Source organism: Ahaetulla prasina, chromosome 3, assembly GCF_028640845.1.
Source record: "Ahaetulla prasina isolate Xishuangbanna chromosome 3, ASM2864084v1, whole genome shotgun sequence".
Taxonomy (NCBI): domain Eukaryota; kingdom Metazoa; phylum Chordata; class Lepidosauria; order Squamata; family Colubridae; genus Ahaetulla; species Ahaetulla prasina.
This window is the reverse complement of record NC_080541.1, coordinates 191,392,195-191,414,678: the sequence shown is the minus strand read 5'-3', so window position 1 is coordinate 191,414,678 and position 22,484 is coordinate 191,392,195. Positions and strand designations below refer to the sequence as shown.

Sequence of the window (22,484 nt, the reverse complement as noted above, 5' to 3'; positions counted from 1 at the left end):
TTTTATTCAGAGATATTGCCAATAAATAATTGGTATAAATGCTTTCTTATTTTTGTAGACTGAAGGAGTCACTAAACGATTGGCAGAAAGAAATGATTTTGTGCTGTTCTTGTTTACTCTGATGACAAATAAAAAAACATTCCTGCAAACAGCCACCCTTATTGAAGACATTCTTGGAGTTAAAAAGGTTTGTCAATAATCCTTGGAAACTATCAATGATTTATATAGGCAAAGAGATCATTAATTTTGGAAAGTTTTTGGATCCTTTACCCATGTACTAATTCATTAGTTAACTGAGAAAATCATCCTTCTTGGCAACTATATTCAAAATTTAACCAGTTTTCTGATGATCTTCAAAGGCAGCATCATATAGAATGCTTGGCAACAGTCCAAGCAAATTATGCTAGGGATACAGGTGACCCTTGAGTTATGACCATTCATTCATTATCTCTTTGAAGTTGCAACAGCACTGAACAAAGGGACTTACAACCAACCCTCAGAGTTCCCTCCATTTAAGCACCGCATGAACAAAATTTGGATGCTTGGCAACCAACTTGCACTTATAACTGTTTGCAATATCCCTCAGTCATGTGATCACTGACTTGTCTGCCAGCTTTGCCTAAACAAAATCAACGAGTAAACCAGCAGGGAAGATGGCAAGGCACTTGGTTAAGTGTCATCTCCCCCAGCATTCGTTTGTTGCCTGCAGCACACCCATCCATCACTTACTTTTACCTACCAACACTCTCTTTTCCTGGGCCTTCTTGCTCTTGCACAGGAACATACACCTGTGCCATCTTCTCAGCTTCCCTGAATTCATTTCACATTCCAGCACCACCCCAACTCCCTGGAGACCTGTGCCAGGCTTCCCAGGCCTCTTGCCCTTCCCTGCGGCACTCTCATGTTCCTTACCTGGGACTCCCTCCACTTTCCGCTTAAGAACCTGCATACCTTGGGGTTACAATTACAACCAGGACTGCCAGGATCACCATGGTTAAATGATGCGGTCATGTGATACTGCACTTCATGACCACATCGCTTGATGATGACGACAGTCCTGGTCCCAATTGCTTTCATAACTCAACGATCTGTATGAGTCCTCACACTCCAGGTGGGGTTGCAGTTGGCATCCTAGGTGAAGCTGGTCAAAGGACCTCCTGACTATAGGCTTTAGTTTCCTTTCCATTAGTAGCTGTCATTTCAGGAGAATCTCTAAATCACAGATTTGCTTCCTCAGAAGCAGTGCTATCTCCTTGAGAGACACCATTGCGATGGTGGATGGTGGTCTGTGACATGCAAAAGTGGCTGTCTCAGGGGATAGCTACGCAGTTTTTTCTCTTCCAGACTTTGTAAGAACCTTTGGGTACTAAGACAAGATTTCTGTAGCACCTCCAGCTGGGCTTAGGCTGACAATTGAATAGTGATAGGAATCGCATTTATACCACCCCATAGCATTTTACAGCACTCTCTGGGCTGTTTACAATGTAAAGCATTATTTTGTATATTGCCCCCAACAATCTGGGTCCTTATTTTACCGACCTTGAAGGATGGAAGGCTGAGTCAACCTTGAGCCCTGTCAGGATCGAACTCCAGACTGTGAGCAGAGTTTGCCTGCAACCCTGCACTTTAACCACTGCACCACCAGGGTATGTATCATCGGTATATCGAGGATGCCTCATCCAAAATTACTATATGACTTCTCCCACCAGACATTCATGCAGACATTAAATAGGAGAGGAGAGAAGACTGAACCATGCCACATCCACACAGGATGAGAGTCTTACCTGCAATCACTGAGTTGCCATGGACATCTCTTTCGCTTAGTAACACATAGAAACTCTACTCATGCTATGACAGATGTGGTAAAAGGAGATGGACAGTGCCAAATTTCCAAAGATTTTGGAATGTTTTGAATTTTGCACACCTGATATCTTTTTAAGGAATTTTGTAGACTTTCTAATATGCTTCAACTAAAACTAAAATAGATTCCATATACTGAAAGCAATTTGTTTAGATGTTGTTAAATTATTCAGATTGGTTAAATAACAGAATGTAAGAAATGTTAGCAATTAACTAGTGAATTGCCTTCTTTTAGGAAATGATCCAATTAGAGGATATTCCAAATCTCGCCAATTTGGTCTCCAGTTTTGACCAACAGCAGCTAGCAAATTTCTGCAGGATCCTTGCTGTTACAATTTCAGAGCTTGACACTGGCAGCGATGATAAACACACACTACTTGCTAAAAATGCTCAACAGAAAAAAAACTTGGGTCCTTCTCGAGCAGAAATAAATCAAGGTAAAATGTTTCCTTTCATTGTTAAATATTCCAAACAAGAACACTCAGGAAAATAGAAAAGTTGGAAAGAATGATGTGCTTTTTTTTAAAATTTGCAAGTGTGCATATTGTAGAGATAAGTAATCTGTAAGGAATCAGCAGGCACAACTCAACCATCTGAACTTTTGGAGAATTGTAGGAGCTCATGTGATGACTCAGTTAAAGGGTGGGACTGCTTTTTATTTTTAAGAATGGTAGTGGGAGGGAAAAGCTTCTGGAAGGCAGCTATTTCCATTTCTGTCTTAATTCTATACTTTCATTCTCCCAGCTCAAAATAGTGCTGTAGAAATTCAGTGGCAGTATCATCAAATTTTGCTGGTGGTATTTTGGGGAGGGCCACAAATGGATGTGGAATATTTTGCCAATTAGGTGGTTCCTGCTATCAATCTAACATTGTTACTAAATAGAAAATTGAAAAAAATAAACTACTTTTTTACCAAATTTCATCATATGATATCAGAGTGCTAGGGGCCAACAAATGTGGTTGTGAGGTATATCAGAAGCATTTTCGGGGGGGGTGGGGGGAGAGAAAGGGGGATGAAAATTATCTCACCAGGGAAATTTAACAGCATAAGTTCTCATTTAAATTCAACCTAAAGTTTTCACTTTTTTGCTTGCTTGCTAAAATAAATGTCCTGCCTACTCACATTCTGTAATGTTCTTTTATTTAAGATGGGAATATTAATATGTTAGCTAAAATAATTCATAAGTTTTTCAGCAATTTAATATGGTTCTCTTTGCCCTTTGCCCTAGCTACCCTTCTCAATATACCAGGTTTCATTGAACGGCTGTGTAAACTAGCAACCCGAAAAGTATCAGAAACAACGGGAACTTCCAGTTTTCTTCAGGAGCTGGAGGAATGGTACACCTGGCTAGACAATGCACTAGTTCTCGATGCACTAATGCGTGTGGCAGATGAAGAAACAGAGCAAAGCAGCACAGGTATTCAGCATGCACTAAAACAGCCATTTCTTAACGTGCAATTCTTTTGAAGGGTCTACCCTGAAATTAGTAGCTCTAAGCCACCGCATTTAAACATCTTAACTGACAGTGTTCTAATCTTATAGTGAGATGGAATAGTTTTTAATAGCTTTTTCCTATTCAGTCATTTCAATTAAATCTGGGCAAGATTTCTATTTCTTCCATTGCCGTTGTGTTCTCTTTCCTCCTTTATACCCAAAGCTACTCAGTAGCTACTCATGGCTAGTCCTCGACTTACAACCATAATTGAGCCCAACATTTATGTTACTAAGTGAGAAATTTGTTAAGTGAGTTTTGCCCCGTTTTACAACTTTTCTTGCCACATTTGTTAAGTGAATCACTGCAGTTGTTAGTAACACGGTTGTTAAATGAATCTGGCTTCTCCACTAACTTTGCTTGTCAGAAGGGGGGATCACATGACCTGGGACACTGCAACTGTCATAAATATGAACCAATTGTCAAGTATCCATAGGTAAATCACGTGACCATGGGGATGCTGCATTGGTCATAAGTGTGAAAAATGGTCATAAGTCACTTTTTCAGTGCTGTTGTATGTTTGAACGGTCACTAAATGAATTGTTGTATGTCGAGGACTACCTATACATAGCATATCACTGCTGCTGCCATTATTTGTATTTAGTTATTATAGTTACGTTTGTATTTTACCTTTTCTCTTAAGTGCCCAAGTTGACTTCTGTAGGGATTTTCCTTCATTTTATTCCTGTAAGAGCAGACTTCTGAGATAGGCAGAGAGGGTCTAAGTAACTAAGTTACTCAAACTCACTCAGGGTTTCCATATCCAAGGGTGGCCTTGAACCTGGATCTCCCCAGTCTTAGTCCAACAACCATAACCAATAAAATACATGGCTATCCTTTAGAATAAGAGTCTTTCTCAAGTACTGAGGCTGGGGAAGAGCAGAACTATCACCAGTAAGGAAAAACTTAAATCACACTCCAGAGAAAGAGACATGTATACATGATTGCACAGTTGGACAGTTAATGGGATGGGATCCAAGAGACTTCATAAAAGGAAGTACACACAGGGGTGATGCAATGTCTTCTGAAGGCTTCTACATTGAACATCTTTCTGCTTTTAGAATCTTCAGATGAGAGTGGATTTGCCAACACCTCAACAAGGAATCAGCTTCCTCAGTCCATGAAAATTATGCATGAAATTATGTATAAATTGGAAGTTTTATATGTGCTCTGTGTGCTTTTAATGGGAAGACAAAGAAATCAGGTACATATTATTACTATTTTTTTTAGGTATTCTCTCTAAATCTGTTCCTTGAACTCTTACAACCTTTTAAAAACTAAGCTTAGTTTAGTTCTCAGGACACTGTTGATCTTTTTTTAAGTACTTATTTTTAAACCCGCAAATTTTATTCTCTGGGATAAAATAAAAATGCTCTGAGTCACTGTCAGTTCATGTGTCTTACATAACCATTAGATAAAGGGCTTTTGGGTAAAGTAACAAAACATGAATTGGAATATGCCTTTACTGTTACTCATTGAGAAAAAAGTTTAGATAATAGTTTATATCTCCTAAATCAGGTACCATTATCTTATTTTAATAGCAACAAAAATTTAATAGGAAAATACCAAATATATAGCTTAGCATTACACCTTCTTTTAACTAAGATGATACCAGATTCACTTAAGGACTTATAACTAATTTGTTTCTAATCAGTAATGTCTGAAAGGTATTTATTTATTATGCATTCATTCAATTTCTATAGCCTCCCATTTTAAACAATGATTCTAGTGACTTCTAATTCAAATATATATATATACTTCAAAAAGAAGAACATTTTAAAACAATAAAAAACATCCAAAATAAATATACATAGCAGCCGAGATACTTGACCAATTAACTATAAAGCCAGGAAACAGGGCCCTTAGCACATTTAGCACCCCAGGCTTAGGAAGATGACCAAGTTTTTAGAGCTCTACAAAAGGCTAACAAGGTTCGGAGATAAATATTGTTTTCTTTCAATATTTGAAGTGATAGATAAGATGAATTAACTGAATGTTCTTCTTCTTTAGGTTCATAAAATGATTGCTGAATTTAGATTGATCCCTGGCCTTAATAATTTATTTGATAAATTAATATGGCGGAAACATTCAGCATCAGCCCTTGTTCTGCCTGGGCATAATCAGAACTGTGACTGTAGCCCGGTGAGTATTAGTTTTATCCTAGTGATAAATTTGCCATAAATAACATTACCATATGACTGCCCTAGATATAAGGCAGGTCACCAAATATCAAGAAAGCTGTAACTATAAAAATACCCTTTTTATATTGAGTTCTGTCATGGTGATAAATGACTATATCAGTATATTTTCTTGGTCACACTGAAATTGTTTGCTATTGCTTTCTAGAATTTTTTATTTGTTTCTTTTGTTTTATTTATAAATTTAGCTCACATTCCTAGCATTCGCTGGAGGCTTTTTTTTTCTAAGTACTAAGCAGTCTCAGTCTTCTTTGATTTCCAGGTCGTGGAAAAGTTTAGGGGTAGAAAATAGGAGAAGTGTTTTCATGATTTAGGAATGAGCACAGATAATTGTTAATTTTCCTTATTACCACGCCAAGACTTTATCTAGCTAACAACATTTCTTTAGGAGTGTTAACCAATTTTAAATCCACCATAGGTAGTAATTCTAAAATCTCTAGAATTCATTTTTAGGTTTGGAAGAATCCTGGCATATTTGAGATAAAAAGGCAGATTCCTCTGAAATCTTATATGTGTAATGTCAAATGTAGCCTTGGGATACTTTTTATTAGTAAATTGTATTTTCTATTACTAATAGTAATGTAATAATGAATGCAATCTTTCAGCTCCTCTCCAAGTTGGTCTTTTACTAGGCAGGTATGGCATTGTGGCCAAGATGCCCAAAGCTCAGTCTTGTGGTATGATTTGGTGACTCTTAAGGAAGTAGACAGGGTTTTCTGAACCATAGCTTGCATTACCTGTTTGTTGGATCAGGTCCATCCTGGGTTATAAAAGCAACCAGAAAGGTAACACCATGTTGTGGTATGGTAGGTGTCAGCCATGCTCTACAAAATGCACTGGCTGCCAGTTTGTTTCCAGGTGCAACTGAAAGTGCTGGTTATTTCTTAGAGAGCCATATGTAGTTATCTGCCTTCTCCCATGATGTCTGCCCAGCTGATAGAAGCCAATAGAGTTGGCACACTCCTTTTGATTAAACCATCTTTTAGAACCTAGGAAGTGCATCTTTTCTGTCCCCTGTTCTCTGGAATGAGGAGAAGTGAGAGCCAGGTGGCTTCCCCATAATGATAGAAGGCTTTAAAGACTTGACTGTTCTTCTAGGCTAGGCCTGTCAAACTGGTGGCCTGCATCTTGGATGCGTCACTTGCAAGCCATGGCCACCCCGGCTCCGCAGTGGCAAAAATGTCGCAATACGTCCTGTTAAGTCGTGACGCAATCAAGTTTGACACCCATGTTCTAGGCCCTGGGCTAGGGCAGCTGGAGCCCCTTGTTGAATTCATTTGTAGAATTCATGCATGTATTTTTCTGTATTTTAGCTAGTTTCTCTTGTTCTCAATTTTATTGTTCTTTAATTTGGCTTTCCCTACATTATTCGTATTGTATTTAATTCTGTCAGTGTTGGGCAGTGCCTCAATAGCTGATACTGATAACTGCAATTCATTAACTTTATTTATAAAGTAATTAACCTTCCTTCTGCAGGATATTACCTTGAAAATTCAGTTTTTGAGACTACTTCAGAGTTTTAGTGATCATCATGAGTGAGTATATGTTTGTCATCCTTGTTACAATTTCTCTGTATGTACAGTTTAACAGTGAACATTTTAACTTCTAATATAGTCAGAAGCTCCTCAAAAATAACAACATAGCCAATCATGTAAACAATAATTGCCTTTGATCAATATTTATACGTGTCACATATTTAAAACTTTAAAACAGTATTTTTTGGTCTATGAGATGCTCCAGACAATAAGACGCACATTAGCTTTAGAGGAGGAAAACAAGAAAAAATAATCTGCCTCTGCCTCCCAGCATCCATCCGGTATTTGTCTGGCTAGCGTCCTTGCAGCAAACAGCCTGGTCAGCTTCAGCATGTTATCACAGCCCCAGCACATGGCTCATCAGGGCTCTGCTCCATTATGCCCACCACCGGTCAGCTGAGCGACAGCAGGATCCCGACCTCCCGTAGCCCCGCCGATCAGTGGGCTGGCCGACCAGAAACACTGCCGTTGCTGCCTCCTCTATGTCTGCTGCCTCCGCCAGGAATGTTGGAACCTTCGCTGCCAAGCAGCTGATTGGTGGTTGGATCGACCTCCCCAAATATTGTCAATCAATTATTTTAGGCGGCGGGGATTGCTACCACCGATCGCTGCCATTGCCATTCAACAGTGGCGACAGGCAGCAGCGGCGATAGGTGACAAACAGTGGCGGCGATAGGTGGCAACAGTGGCGGCAATCCCCGCTGCCTAGAACAGCTGATCAGCGGTATTCTGGAAGGCCAATCCAACCACCAATCAGCTGCTTGGCAGCGAAGGCTCTATCATTCCCCGGCAGCGGCGGTGACAGGTGGTGGCGGCGGCATTCATCGTCGCACTAACTCCACTCCCCCCCATCGCAGTATTCGCTCTATAAGATGCACAGACATTTCCACCCACTTTGGGAGAGGGAAAAGTGCATCTTAGAGGCAGAAAAATATGATACACTGAGCAAGAAAACGGGAAGAGCAAATAAGAATTTGGGAAAAGAGTTTGGTGGTAGAGGTCAAGAAGAAATTACTTTGGTGGGAACTTTTGCATGAAAACCCAGTTTAAGGGAACCGATGACTGAGCTCCAAGCAGTAAGGAGAGTAAAGGAAGCATCATGTTTCTGCCTAGCAAGACAAAACTATACCTACTGCATTTGCAATCTTGTGTCCTTATCAGAAGAGACTTGAGGAGCTTCAGCATTGCAGTATTCATTGCTGAGACTCTGGGAAACTATTAAGAGTCCAGTAGGTGGTGTTATTCAAAATGTAAGATGCTTCTTCCACAATGCATGAAGTATAAGAACAAAATAGGAAGAACTAGAGATTGTAAATCAGGAAGACAAGTGATTGAACCTTGGTGAGATAATTAGCATATGGAAAGTAGAAGATACCATTCATTTAAAAAAGAAAGAGACAGATCCTACAGGCAAAGAGGGATGCACAGAACACCTTGCATAGAAATTCAGGAGCTGAAACATGGAAATCCTATTGGAACTGTTTTGGTAGCGATAAAAGAAGACAAAATCAAATGTAGAATTAATCAGAGGATGCTTAAGCAGGAAAGAGGTATGAGTAAGGTGGAGTAATATGGAAGCACGGAATGTCAACAGGTTCTGTGGGTTCTTGTCAGTTTTTTTTATATATAAATACCTAGAATGAGATTACTAATTCCATTCCCTGAACCTTCAATGTCCTGAACTCTGAATGGGCTATGGGGTTACACAATATATTTTGCCAGTCTTTACCCCCTAATATTGTTTTTATAAACTGACCATGTCTTGACATTATTGCAGACAATGGCAATTTTGGAAATAGCAAATAAATAATGCATTACATAATGGAGGTATTCATCTGTTCTAATATTCATATTAGGAACAAGTATCTACTTTTAAACAGCCAAGAACTTAATGAATTGAGCGCAATATCTCTAAAAGCCAACATCCCTGAGGTCGAGGCTGTTGTCAACACAGACAGGTACAAAACTGTAGATTTTTCTGCATAATTTGTTTCCTAAAGTAATCTTTGTATAATAGGTCCATTTTACCTTGTCTTTCTTGTGAATACTCAGCAGTCAGTCTTGTACTCATTGCAGCCTAACTATAAATCTATGCCACTCTGATTGCAGAGAGGACTTGGTTTTCTTAAAGACATCAATTTTTATAATTCAGATAGAAAAGATGTTGTAGAGTGTATTATATTGCTGGAAATTTCTATACAATCCAAATGTGAAAGCTATATAGGTGAAATCTGACATGTGTACCTTGACTTTCTATATAAATGTGGGCAATGTACTGTACAGTATCGAAGATGAGTATGCTGAATAGTAACTTTATGGCTTTGCATGGCAGCCCACTAGTTTACTCACTGTCACACCTTCCTACACTTTAGAAGTTTAATTTGCGATGGGAAAAGAGGCTTGCTAACCAGACTTCTTCAAGTAATGAAGAAAGAACCAGCAGAATCATCATTCAGGTGAGTTCTGCTCTTGTTACATAAAACAGTGCTTTGTCATAAGAGAATCTGATCTTTGGGGCCTGCAGAGAATGTATTTCATTATCCTCTATTAAAAAGTTAAATTGAGAACATGACAGTAAACTCATTATTTTACCCTGCGATGCTTCAGCCCTACCATGACATTAAAAGTTGCTTAGTCTCCAGAGATATTGACTAACAAAGCCTTAGATCCAAAATAAAATGTTCTTGTGAGTGAGATCCATGCATGTAGTCAGAGATAGCTATGAGATTTTTTTCCCTAATGATTTCCCTTATTAAGAAGATGCACAAATATCATTTTCATTCTGAGGTGATAAAAATGTATGATTTTTTGCTATGGTAAACTTTCAGTTACATGATGAGCAAATTTATTCTCCACATAATGGCCCAAGATTGAAAAATTAAGTATTTTCATTGGTCTTTTTCCTCTTCCTGTTTCCCTCCAAAGAAGAATTATACATTCTGTCTAAGCATGAATAAAAAAGTTATTTTTTGTTTTCTGCTGGTTATGTGTTCAATGGAGAAAGAAGGAAAATGTGCTTAATTTTATTCTGTTTTACCAGATTTTGGCAAGCAAGAGCAGTTGAAAGTTTCTTACGAGGTGCTACTTCCTATGCAGATCAGATGTTCTTGCTAAAAAGGGGGCTTTTAGAGGTAATTTAAATATTTGCTTTAGCATCAGTATTCAAGAAATTAATTTTTATCAGAAGACTGTTATGAATCTGTATGAATGTTTATAATTTATTTTGGTTTTGTAATAATGTACAAGTGTACATTATTAATTGTAATAATTTCTCAAGTAATGAAACATATTTTTGTAGTATGTAACAAAAAAATCTTGTTGCTAAGTGACTGTTTGTTTTTAATGTCATGTTACTATATTATTAATTGTATTCTAAGAGCCATGGTAGCACAGTGGTTAGAATGCAGTATTGCAGGCTAATTCTGCTGACTACCAAGTGCCAGCAGTTCGGCAATTCAATTCTCATGGCTGAAGGTTGACTCAGCCTTCCATCTTTCCGAGGTTGGTAAAATGAGGACCTAGATTGTTGGAGGAAATATGCTGACTCCGTAAACTGCTTAGAAAGGACTGTAAAGCACTGTGAAGCAGTATATAAGCCTAAGTGCTATTGCTGTTGTTGTAGTACAAAATATAATATCTTGAATTTATACTAACAGTCCGTTTAATCTTGCCAGCATATTCTGTACTGCATTGTTGACAGTGAATGCAAATCACGAGATGTACTTCAAAGTTATTTTGATCTTCTGGGGGAATTGATGAAATTCAACATAGATGCTTTCAAGAGGTTTAATAAGTACATCAATTCAGATGAAAAGGTAAAACTGAAATCCTAGAATCCCTATAATACAATTTTTGCATTATGTTTGTTTATTTATTTGTACATAGTATTCTTGATAGAGCCTAATGATTCCAATGTTTTAGTTTCAGATATTTTTGAATCAAATCAACAGTTCACTGGTTGATTCCAACATGTTGGTTCGTTGTATTACTTTGTCCCTGGATCGATTTGAGAGCCAATCAGATATTAAAGGTAAAATAATTTTTTGAGGCCAAGGAATAACATTAAAAATCTGCGCAAATATGTCCTTTTGCAGCTTACCTTTACATCTTGGAAATACTTTGAGATCATTAACATGGTTTATTCATAAGTGTAGTTTAATCTGTTTAAATTCTGATGAACAGCGATATCTTCCTTGAAGCAAATATTCCAATATAACCAACAATTTTACTGCCCATTGTGCAATCAAGGTTTGTATAGTTGGGCCATAAGAAACAAGTACCCCTTGTCTAAATACCATTAGTTCCCATCATTGATACCACATTGGCTAATGCCAGGTTTTCTTTGACGAGACCAAAATTATCATTCTGAAATTATCTTTCCAACCAGTTATGAATTGAAGTCATATTAACAGTGCTCCCCCCGCCCCTTTTTGGAATTATAACTCATTCAGGACTCATCATTTTAAATCTAACACACTTCCTTTTTTGTAGTTGCAGAAGTCTTGTCTGAATGCCGCCTATTATCATACATGTCACAGATGTCCATGAGGATGTCCTTTCTTTTCCGACTCATTAATATTATTCATGTACAAACATTGACCCAGGTAATATACGGCAATTGGATTTCAGGAATCATATGTCTATATTGATTTATAAAATGATATTTTATACCTTGTCGATTGTATTCTGTAGAATAACTAACAATACGGTTTCTCATCTTGATTCTTTTTTTCAACTTTAGGAAAATGTAAGTTGTCTGAACACAAGTCTAGTTATCTTAATGTTAGCTCGAAGAAAAGACAAGCTTCCATTCTATCTGCGTACCCTTCAAGAGATGGAATATACGAAGAAATATCCTGGTTTCATACTGAACAATTTTCATAGTCTTCTTCGTTTCTGGCAGCAGCATTACCTCAATAAGGACAAGGACAGCACCTGTTTAGAAAATGTAAGCCTGCAACCTAAGTTCCTTGCAGATATTTGTGTTTCAAAATTGTGATGCAGAGGAGAGGAGAAAGCTTTGGATGGAATAAAACATGTTAAATCATGAAGAATGTAGTATAATGGTAATGCCTAGCATGGTGGGCTGTATTTCACTGACCGCGAAGTGAAAATAAATTAAGATGTCTTGTTTGAGCATTCAACAATGGAAAACACTCATTGTTTTTGTAGTGTTTCTTGCTTGTAAGCCTGAATAGGTATAGGAACATTCTGGTACTATATCCAAGTAAATGTTTACTGCAGACTTTTTCAAACCAGAATTGCTGCATTATAAAAGTTTGTGTTTAATACAAATAAGTTTTACTGTTTTAGCTGTAGGAAAATGCTGCCTCATTAGAAAACTCCTGTACAATCTGTGTGTTCTTTGCAAGGGAACAACCCATTTCTGCCTTCAAGAACCAGGTCCTTTATGTTATGCAGTGATCAGCATTAGCACATAGCAATCTTCCACCAAAGATGGTTATTAATGACCACCACATTTCAGAATGCATTATAGTATGATATAAACAATTCTAAAATATTTGAGAATAAAATTCATGCATCCTAGACTAGTTAAAATGATTGTATCGAGAATACTGGTAATTGAACTCTTAGATTAAATATTCCAGTGCAACCAGACAGACACATTTGTGTGTGATATTCTTAACCAGGATGGACTTTTTGTGCTTCCATTTCAAACCAATACTGCATCCAGAATGTCAAACCTAAAAGCCTATTTCTTTCTGTGATAAAGGAAACTAGCTTTACGAGAGTATAAAATATAGTACATGAAATGGAGGACTCCAAAAAAGAATGTAGGATTTTCATTGGCCAGAAAATTAAGCTTTCCTGATTATTTAATATAACATGTATGTTCTGTAAAATGAGCAGATTTATTTAGCTTTGGTTATTTAATTTATGTACTACCAAAATTAGCTCTTCTTGGCCCAGAATGTTACATAAACTACCATATTTTTCAGAGTATAAGATGCACCTTTCCCCCCTCTAAAAGGGGATGAAAATTTGGGTGCATCCTATACACCGAATGTAGCCCCTCCCACCCACTGGCCCCCACCCTTTAGCCTCTGCCTCCAAGAATTTACCTCCTTGCAGCAAGCAGCAAGAAGAAACAGCCCATTTCAGCTTCAGCATAGCCTAATTAGCACAAGTTGATTGTCCCTGACTCTCAGCTGTTTCAGGCTGCAGGGATAGCCAGTGCCTATTGCTGCATGGGCCTCTGCTGCTTGCTGCAAGGAGGTAAATTGCTGGGAACAGATTTTTTTTCTTCTGCTAATCAAGCTATGCTGAAAACGAAAACGAAAGTAAAGCAGGCTATTTGCTGTTTGCTGCAATGAGGCAAAATTGCTGGGAGGCAGAGGCAGATTTCTTTTGCTTGTTTTCCTCACCAAAAAAGGTAGGTGTGTCTTATAGTCCGAAAAATACAGTAACTAAAAATATGACATCAGTCAAAGTCTGCTAAACATGAAGCAAATAATTTCTTACTTAGTCACCTGCATACATAGGATAACTTAGCAAGCTTTCAGGGTTTCAATTCACTCTTGCTTCATTTTTCTTTTGTACCGCTGTATTTTCTCAACCATTTTTAGCCTATTTTGTTTATACAGTACTGGACCAAATTCTCTGGCAGTATCTGTATCATCAGGGTGTAATATATTCCTAATGTGGAATGGATTATATCAGGGGTTCTCAAAATTTGTAATTCTGCAGCACATTAAAAGATAAATGAAGTTCTGTGATCCCTCCATGGGATTATATTTTGGCAAAATATATACCATTTTTAGGCATTAAATTTTATGTGGTAGGTATAGTAATATTTCAGCTTCCACTATAGGTATCCACAGGTAAGAGAAGAAACAAAGCCCAAAGCAAGTTTTGATTGCACAAACTCAGTCAATAAAGATCTTGAAATTGTTCTAAACTACACCGGGGCCCTGATCCCTGGGTTAATGTATACGTGAAAGTGTTTTGATCTGGATTCTCTATAGCATCTAGTTTTCTGGGAGATCAGGTTAAGAGTAGAGTGATGAATTGTTGATTAATTCCTGTAACACCCCAACCTAACAAGATTGAGTCTCCAACATTTGGTGGCAAATTGCTAATTTTTGATGGACTTTTGATGGAGATCAGTTTGGTGGGTTATGTTTTAACAGTTCCTACATCTGTTGTACCTCAAAATACCCTTCAACACTTCTCTTCAAAAAGGGGCTAAACATTTCTACAGGGCATTTTTCATTACTGTTGTGGCGGGGGTGGGGGCAATTGCATATGTGCTACAATATCAACTCAAAGTATTTAGTGGTGTCTTCAAATGCTAGCAATGAGATGTTGATGGCATGTTAAAGTATGTATTTATTTAGGAAATTTAGATGACTGCCCAATTCACTCATAATGACTCCAAACAACTTACAGGGAAATATCTGAGATACCCACACTACCCTGGCAACAGAAAAACAAACCATTTGATGGGTTCCAAGGCCCATTGGCAAATTAATGTTTTCAGGCCTTTCGGAAGAATATCAAGGTGGAAGCCAGTCTTATCTCTTCAGAGATCATGTTCCACAGAGAGTGAGCTAGCTCAGAAAAGGCCCTTTTCTTGGCCCCACTAGGTAGACCTCCTTAACTGAGGGCGACCTGTAAAATAACCTGCTTCCCCACTATATTCTGATGTAACTGGAAAAATATAGCCCTTCAAATAATCTCGACCCCCAAGCCAAGTAGGGCTTTAAAGGTAATAACCACCACCTTGAATTGGATCCAGAAGCAAATCCACAATCCATGCAGTTCCTGCAATAGAGATGGCACATGTGCAAATCTAGACTTGCATAAAACTAGGCGGGCTGCCATATCTTGAACGAGCTGAAGCTTCCAGATCCTTTTCAAGAGCATATAGAACCCCATTTGTACTACTAGCAAGCCATGTTCTAAAGACATTTGTTTTGTTTGTACTTACTTTTCTTTCTTTTCCCTTTACAGAGTTCGTGCATTAGTTTTTCCTATTGGAAAGAGACTGTGTCTGTTCTGCTTAGTACGGATCAGACATCACCTTGTGCCATAGTTAGCTACATTGATGAGGCATACATGGAGATTGACAGAGACTTCACCGAAGAGTAACACCACCGGTTCTCACTTCCAGTGGACAATACCTCAGAGGGAATCTTGCAGACGTTGGATTTTCAGGGATATGCTGTGTGCACAAAATTGGAACTATGGAATATTACTATCTTGATGTATTTTCTCCCCTTGCCCCACCGCCCTCTTTAAAGAACAGGATTTCACAAACTTGAAAGGCATCACATATTCAGGGAAATCTGCATACTGTTTGGAATTGTCTGCAAAAAAATCCACTTTTCCATGCTCGTTATGACTAGAAGCCTTTGAGCTTGGTAGGTGGGATCTTTCCAATATGCAAGGGTTAGCTGTAATTTTCCTTCTGGTAACCCAAATTAGAAGTTAAAAGGAGAGGTAATTTCCTAAGTCATTGAAACAAGCTGGTTTTATGAGCACACCTAAGGTACACCAGCCACTCTTAAGTCATCATAAAAAGTTGACTCCTGATTTTTCACATCTTTTTCTTTGTTTTGCATTTCAAGAGGATCGTGTGTGCAATTCACTTTTAAATACATAAAAATAATGGCGTGTCCTTTTTCTCCGCAAATGATTTTAGAAAAGTTTCCTACTAAACTGTCCCATTCTCCTCTTTGGTTCACTGTATTATTGCATTCAGAAGTATCTCTCTCTGGTCTGTGGATTTGTCTTCAATGGACTTTTACAGTGCTGTCTAGAACAGGTATATATTGCAGTGATGGAAGTAGTTGGCTTTTTTCCCTGGCTTTATTTGTTTGTTTGCTTGCTTGTTTATTAGGTTTACAGATATAATCAGTGGAAAAACAAGGAGGAATAAAAAGAACACAAAGGAAATTGAAAGATTTTACTTACAAGCTTTGTAAAATTAACCAAATATATTTCCAAATGATATTGATATAAATCTATGTATCGTTTTCAGAATATTAAAATTAGGTTTTTATGAAATAATTAACAACAGTAATCAGTTTGAATCAAATTGTAAATTAAAGAATACAATAATTTCTGCCTGATCTAAGAAATGTGAATTTAACCAATCCTAAAAAGATTAAATATTAGTCTAATATATAGATTTATATCAAAATATTTTTGAAGCATTTTAATCAATTTTACAATGCTTTCAAGTCTCCTTTTCATCTCCTTTTCTTTTTATTGTTCCATTTGATTGTATCTGTAAATTTAATAAAAAAGGGAAGGAGAGCAAATAAATTAAAAATTTATACATTTTTTTTCTAAATTTGGCAGTCTGGCCATTTTGTTAATAAACAATGCAAATGGAATTTTCTTCCACAATACTGTATTGCTTTTGCTGAATATAAAACCTACTGTTGAACAGAAAGGTGTACTAAATTGCATTCTGGAAACAGAGGCATCAGCTAAAACAACAAAATTAGCACCATCCGTTCTGATGTGTATGTGCCCACACACCAGAACAATATATATAATATATATATTGTTCCTAATGTGTAATAGTAACTGGAAGTTGTCTAGTCTACTACTTATACTTGTATTTCATATGGGGTGAATTATTCAGTAAATATGGAACTTGCTGTTGTAACTGCCAGTGTTTAAATAAGTTAGTTGAAGACAGCTGGTGTTTGATTCCAGAAACTTTGTTTTTAATAAAAGCTTCATTACAATATTGTGCTCGGGCACTTAATGGAATTTATCAAGCATTAGAACAGCCTTTTTTGTCCTTCAACTGTCAACTATTCTTTTATATGCATTTACAATTTATAGCATTTTACCTTAAACAGAATAGATCCCTGAAAAGCCTCAAGTTAAAAATAAGAAGAAGATATCTTGGTTGTATTCTGTTAAAAATTTATCCTTTAAAGGATAAAGTTTTTATTAGAATTGACCATTAGAAATGTTATTAGAAAAGTAATGGCAAGAAATCTCCATGAAACCTACAATACTTGAAAGTAAGATGTAGTTGAATAGCTATTTCCCCATTTGCATTTGCTCTGCATGCGCTATTGCACCTTATTTTTAAGCAAAAGTAATAGAAATAACAGATCTCTTGTGGTTGATTTGCATACAAAATTATTAAGGTATTTACCGGAGACAAAGACAGTGTCCACTTGTTTTAATAATAAGAGCCCGAAAGCCTGACTGCTCCATAATTGTCTAATTGTGAATCTATTACCTGAACAAAACAGCACTTTATTGTTTTATCCTTTATGGCTTGTCAGAAATAAAATGGAAACTTTGCAGTAAATCATGTATCTTGCTTTAAAGGAACCTCTTAAGGGTATGTTTAAACTGGCGTCCCCAGTGGCCTTGTACTCCATTATACATCTGATGCCTTTGGAGAATGTCATTCAAGAATTTTAATTTGGGACAAGTTTTGAGAGAGTCAGTTCCTTCTACGACATCCTCACCCTCAATCCTAGGTCATTGTAGTGACTCTGTAATTGTAGTAAACATTCAAGACTTAAATGCCTGGGGTTCCTTTTGATTAGAATTGAAACATCAGCACAGTATGGCCATAGTCTACAAAAATGAATTCTAAGTACCTAATTCATACATATGTCTTGCCTTTGAATGACCATCCTTCTTTTTACTAATCAATTTGGCTTTCAGTGAGACTGCTCTCACTAAAAAAAAAAATACTTAGCTACTCCAAGGATGATTTACCTATCATGCTATGTATTTATTTCTGGCTTTTCAGTGTAGTCAATTCCAAAGAGTTGGAATTGGAATTTTGGCTCAGGGTGCATTATTGGCTTTTTGGTTCCTTACAGGGATACCTGAGTTCCTCTTCCACAGCTACTGCTGTAGGTCTTCTTTGTGTATGATGAGAAACTACAGTAGCCTTGGATTAAATATAAATTACGTCGAGGAGTAATAACTGGCAAATCACATTTAAATGTGGCTGTAAAAAAAATGGGAAATCGCTGAAGGAATGGAACTGTTTTGTGGCAAAAAGGCGACTCCCCTAGCCAGCAAATGTTTCTGGACATTTTAATTATTTCACACAAATTAATGTTCATGCTGCCCAGATTAATATGACTTACTAACACAACATAAATGTATTAAATGGAATAAAGAATTCTATTTTAAAACATGTCTCGAGAAATATCATTCAAAGAACTGCAGTTGGAGCTTGTTTGTAAAAAGGTAGTTCAATTTATCTATAGCAGCACCTAGGTCTCCGAGACTGTTGTACGTTCATCATTGTCGCATTGTATTAGGCTGTGATAGCCAGATGCTGAAAGTCTGGTTACACCGGAGGTTTTTTCTTTTTTTGCAAGTCATAAAATGCTTTATTTTAGAAATACTTATTCCTTAAATAATAATGTTAATCTCAAAAGATGCTGCCAGACTCTTTCCACGTTTGAGGTTTGTCCGTAAATAAGATTGTAAGACAAAAGTTCCATTTTTAAAAAGCCTCATAGAAAGACATCCTACAGGTGAATATTCTCAAAAAAAGTTACACACTTGCCATCGTGAGCATTAGACTTTATTCACTACAGAGACAGAAATGACTGTTGCAGCCATTACACAGACATATTCATCGAAGAGATGTTATACTGAAGTTTCTTATTCTTCATGCTGTTAACAATAATAAAAAAGTTATCAGATTTGATTGCTACAGATTAGCTTCTCAGCCCCATCTCCCTCTTTCATGAAAAGTATTTTCCATTGTTTTGTGGCTTGGATCTTCCACATCAGAATACAATGATGTTTATCATTATTGTATTCTGATTACACATTACATTGTTGAAAGCTCAAATCCTGTGATGCATTATGTTTCCATGCTTGGAGACAAAGAATTATTTTTGCCTGACTAAGCAAGCAAAAACAGAGAACACATTAATCTTATGTCTCACCCATCCTTCCTCCTATCTATTTCCTGATTTATACATCAATTACGGCTGAGTAGCCTTTAGTGGAGCCAATGAAATAACATCACATAAAGAGCTAATGTGTGTTCCCCAACAATTTATCCATTAAGAAATGAGACTGGTGGGGAGATAATTACCATGCTTTACCTCAGGCAATATTGTTCTCACCTTCAGAGGAACTTCCCTAGTGCGAGAACGCAGCTTGTTCACTTGTGTCTCTGCAATATCCGCTCGTTCCTCAGCATCATCAAGCTCATGTTGTACTTTGCGGTATTTGACCAGGTTGGAGTTTGCTTGTAGCTCCTATGAATAGAAGATGGAATTTGATGTAGTGGAACCAGATATGGGAAAGATTCTTGGCTACACTGAATGACTGGAAAATTATGGCAAACAATGTTCTAGGCACCCAAAACATTTGGCATATTTTTGATAGTAGTAGGGAAACTAATGCCTGTAATCCAGCGAGATAAGGTGTAGAGCCAAGGGAGCTGGTCTTCCTTAGTTCGATGGAGAAGTCTGAATTTCTAAAATGTCATTTTGGAATTGTATGTTTAAATTAGAGTAATGGCACAGGAGTAATGCAGACACAAATAGATCATTATGGGTTATTATAGAACCAAAGGAAACTGGAATTGACTAGGACTAGCATTTTGATGCCTTTTAAAGTGCTGGAATCCCTACTTACTGCCTCCTCAAACTGACGCTTGTAGCTCTTGACTTTGCTCTGCAACTTGTCAATCAGTTCCTGCATTCGTGCCAGGTTCTTCCGGTCCTCTTCAGTCTGAAATGGAATAATCAGATATTTGGCTCATCCCATATATGTTACTACTACCACATGACTGTATAAAAGAGTGAGTTTTCTGATAAACTTGATATGGTGGACCCTGGTTTAGTGGATTTCCAAAATAATGGGCTTTTTGCTTTCATTTTAACTCCACCCCCTCTCATCCATTAAATTGAGGTTTTGTTTTATTGCAAGTGATGTCATTTTACATCAGTTATGTAATTACACAAATAAATTGATTCAAAGGATGTACATTTGGATTTAACATAACGAGTTTAACAGATAATTGGATTTAATAGACATACCCTCCCTCTAACTGTGCAGCTAAACAGATTCTACTCATATTCCATAGAAGATATTTCTGAAGCACTCTTTCACTTGTTGGAAATATGTCCTAGCCCTTCCTGATTTATCTATATATACATAGGTGCCCATTTAGGACCCAGATTGCTATTTTGAGCAAAGTATTCAAATTTGATTCCTAGTACTAGTTTTCCTTTAATTGATAGAAATGTACTGGAGAAGATGACATGGGAAAATACAGTTTGATTTGGGAATACAACGAGAATTTTGTGAAAGTTCTCTAGCCTAAATCTTGGTTTCTTGTACTATTTACTCAAACTTAAGTGTTTTGGTCAATAGCTTTAAAGGAGAATTGATCTTGTTTGATGTGCAAACCAATTGATAATCATGTAGCCAAAGTGATGACATGATATGATGCCTATCAGTTTTGTCTGTGAAATAAAATAACAAATCCAAATTAGAGTAAGGACAATACTTCTTGCTCTCATTCCAAATGAAACAATCTTGGTGTTTGCTATCTCCTGAAGAACTTTGAATTACTGCTAAAATGGTGGGATATTTGCAGGCAAAAGAGAAAGTTTCACTTTCGTCCTATGTGTTTTTTGGTTTCACCCTGTGTGTTAATGAAAATGGATTTGAGGATTCAACATGAAGGTGATGAAACTTGTACCTGATAAGTCAATTCTTTGACTCTTCTCTCATATTTGCGAATGCCCTTCTGGCTCTCTGCATTCTTCTTCTGTTCTAAATCCAAGTCACCTTCTAGTTCTCGTACCTGAATAAGACCAAACAGTACAGTTAGTTCTTTTGCCTTCTTCCTTGGCTCAGAAAACAAAGAACTATATTGTTTGTCATGCTTCACAAAGCACTGGAAATCTACGTAGGATATTAATGGACTACAACATGATGGGGGATTATTGGTTTCAGTCCTCACTGAATCCAAACTTTTAATAACCCATCATGTCTAGTTTTATTGGGAACATTGGCCACATAATCCACAAGAAATTAGGTTCTTGCCAGAAAAAGTAGATGTTCTCTGAAACACTAACCCTGGCTTCCAGTTTCTGAATCTGCTTCTTGCCCCCTTTAAGGGCAATCTGCTCAGCTTCATCCAGCCTCATTTGTAGGTCTTTGATCGTCTGTTCCATATTTTTTTTCATCCGTTCCAGATGGGCACTTGTATCTTGTTCTTTCTTCAGTTCCTCTGCCATCATGGCTGCCTGATAGGGACAACAGCCAAAACATTCATGTAGCATTAAATCAAGCTACTATGACCGATTATGAAAATTACAGCTAATTCATCTGGAGGGCACTAGCTTGAGATAAGATGGCCTATAAGGTCAGTACTAGTACCTGATCTTGCTGCTGATATTACAGGTAGATATTGCCAAAAGTTGAGTTCCCCCATCAACAAAAGTTGCCCATTTTCATTGTGTATTTGCTATTAAGCGCCATAGAAAAGAATTCTGGGAAACACTGGGGAAGGGAACTGCCATACCAGTAAAGGCCTATATGAAAAATCAGTGTAGCCCTCACAATATTCCCATCCCTGCTCTTTAGGCCTCTTACATCAGTGATGGCTTTTTTAGCCTTCTCTTCAGCATTTCGACATTCTTGCACTGCGTCTTCCACTTCAGTGGTCAGCTGCGAAATGTCTGTCTCCATCTTCTTCTTCTGATTAATTAGGCTTGTGTTCTGGTTGGGAAGAGAACAGTAAACCATGAAAATGCTCCCTCTTTTATTTCCCATCTTGAACTGATTCCAGTAGTTGTTATCCCTGCTTGAAATTACATTCTCCAGCTCACCTGGGTGTGTAATAGATTGACTCTTTCTGTTGCCTCTATAAGCTCCTGTTCAGCCAATTTCCTTCCACGTTCTGCCTGTTCCAAGGATGCCCGCAGCTCTTCCACTTCAGCCAGCAATAGATTGTTACGCCTCTCCAAGGCACCTGCCTGCTCCTTCAGATCATCGTTATAGCGTAGAGTGTCATCCAATTCAATCTGCAAATCCTGTGGATCATATCAAGAGAAGTCAGTTTTAACACAAGGGGGGGAAAGGCTGTTTTTGCAAAATTTAATGAACCACTAAAGATGTCGAACAATGATTCCCAGTAGTGAATACAAAGAAAGAGGATCAGCAACCTGCAGCTTTTGGGCCATATAAAGATTTCCAGCCACCAGAGTGTCCCAAAATCACTACCTCATGACAAACTCCTGACCTTCTATTGCACTTAGCTTCTTGGGACCGAAATAACATTCTTAACAGTACCTAGCTAATAAATCCAGTCTGAGGAGAGAAACAAATTCCCCATAGGAAAAAAAATGCTAACAGTTTTATTTCTATACCACAGTTGGTATAGGACTGCACAATGCTTTGCA

At 37.4% G+C, this 22,484-nt stretch overlaps 2 protein-coding genes across 2 annotated transcripts in view; one reads left to right on the top strand and one right to left on the bottom strand.

The window, feature by feature from the left end:
* TRPC4AP (transient receptor potential cation channel subfamily C member 4 associated protein) overlaps window positions 1-18,236 on the top strand; it is a 32,856-nt gene extending 14,620 nt beyond the window's left edge. The window contains exons 6-19 of the mRNA XM_058178702.1: window positions 59-187; window positions 2,096-2,297; window positions 3,090-3,278; window positions 4,415-4,557; window positions 5,364-5,495; window positions 7,028-7,086; window positions 8,943-9,044; window positions 9,459-9,542; window positions 10,127-10,217; window positions 10,761-10,901; window positions 11,008-11,116; window positions 11,578-11,690; window positions 11,828-12,034; window positions 15,061-18,236. Of these exons, the coding sequence (XP_058034685.1) occupies window positions 59-187; window positions 2,096-2,297; window positions 3,090-3,278; window positions 4,415-4,557; window positions 5,364-5,495; window positions 7,028-7,086; window positions 8,943-9,044; window positions 9,459-9,542; window positions 10,127-10,217; window positions 10,761-10,901; window positions 11,008-11,116; window positions 11,578-11,690; window positions 11,828-12,034; window positions 15,061-15,198 (1,839 nt within the window). The 3' untranslated portion in view covers window positions 15,199-18,236. The remainder of the gene's footprint in view (window positions 1-58; window positions 188-2,095; window positions 2,298-3,089; window positions 3,279-4,414; window positions 4,558-5,363; window positions 5,496-7,027; window positions 7,087-8,942; window positions 9,045-9,458; window positions 9,543-10,126; window positions 10,218-10,760; window positions 10,902-11,007; window positions 11,117-11,577; window positions 11,691-11,827; window positions 12,035-15,060) is intronic.
* Window positions 18,237-18,616: 380 nt separating this feature from the next.
* MYH7B (myosin heavy chain 7B) overlaps window positions 18,617-22,484 on the bottom strand; it is a 53,051-nt gene continuing 49,183 nt past the window's right edge. The window contains exons 34-40 of the mRNA XM_058178704.1: window positions 21,912-22,115; window positions 21,676-21,801; window positions 21,156-21,326; window positions 20,777-20,881; window positions 19,705-19,800; window positions 19,188-19,322; window positions 18,617-18,726 (exon numbers count right to left, since the gene is read on the bottom strand). Coding sequence (XP_058034687.1) covers window positions 18,715-18,726; window positions 19,188-19,322; window positions 19,705-19,800; window positions 20,777-20,881; window positions 21,156-21,326; window positions 21,676-21,801; window positions 21,912-22,115 — 849 coding nt within the window. The 3' untranslated portion in view covers window positions 18,617-18,714. The remainder of the gene's footprint in view (window positions 18,727-19,187; window positions 19,323-19,704; window positions 19,801-20,776; window positions 20,882-21,155; window positions 21,327-21,675; window positions 21,802-21,911; window positions 22,116-22,484) is intronic.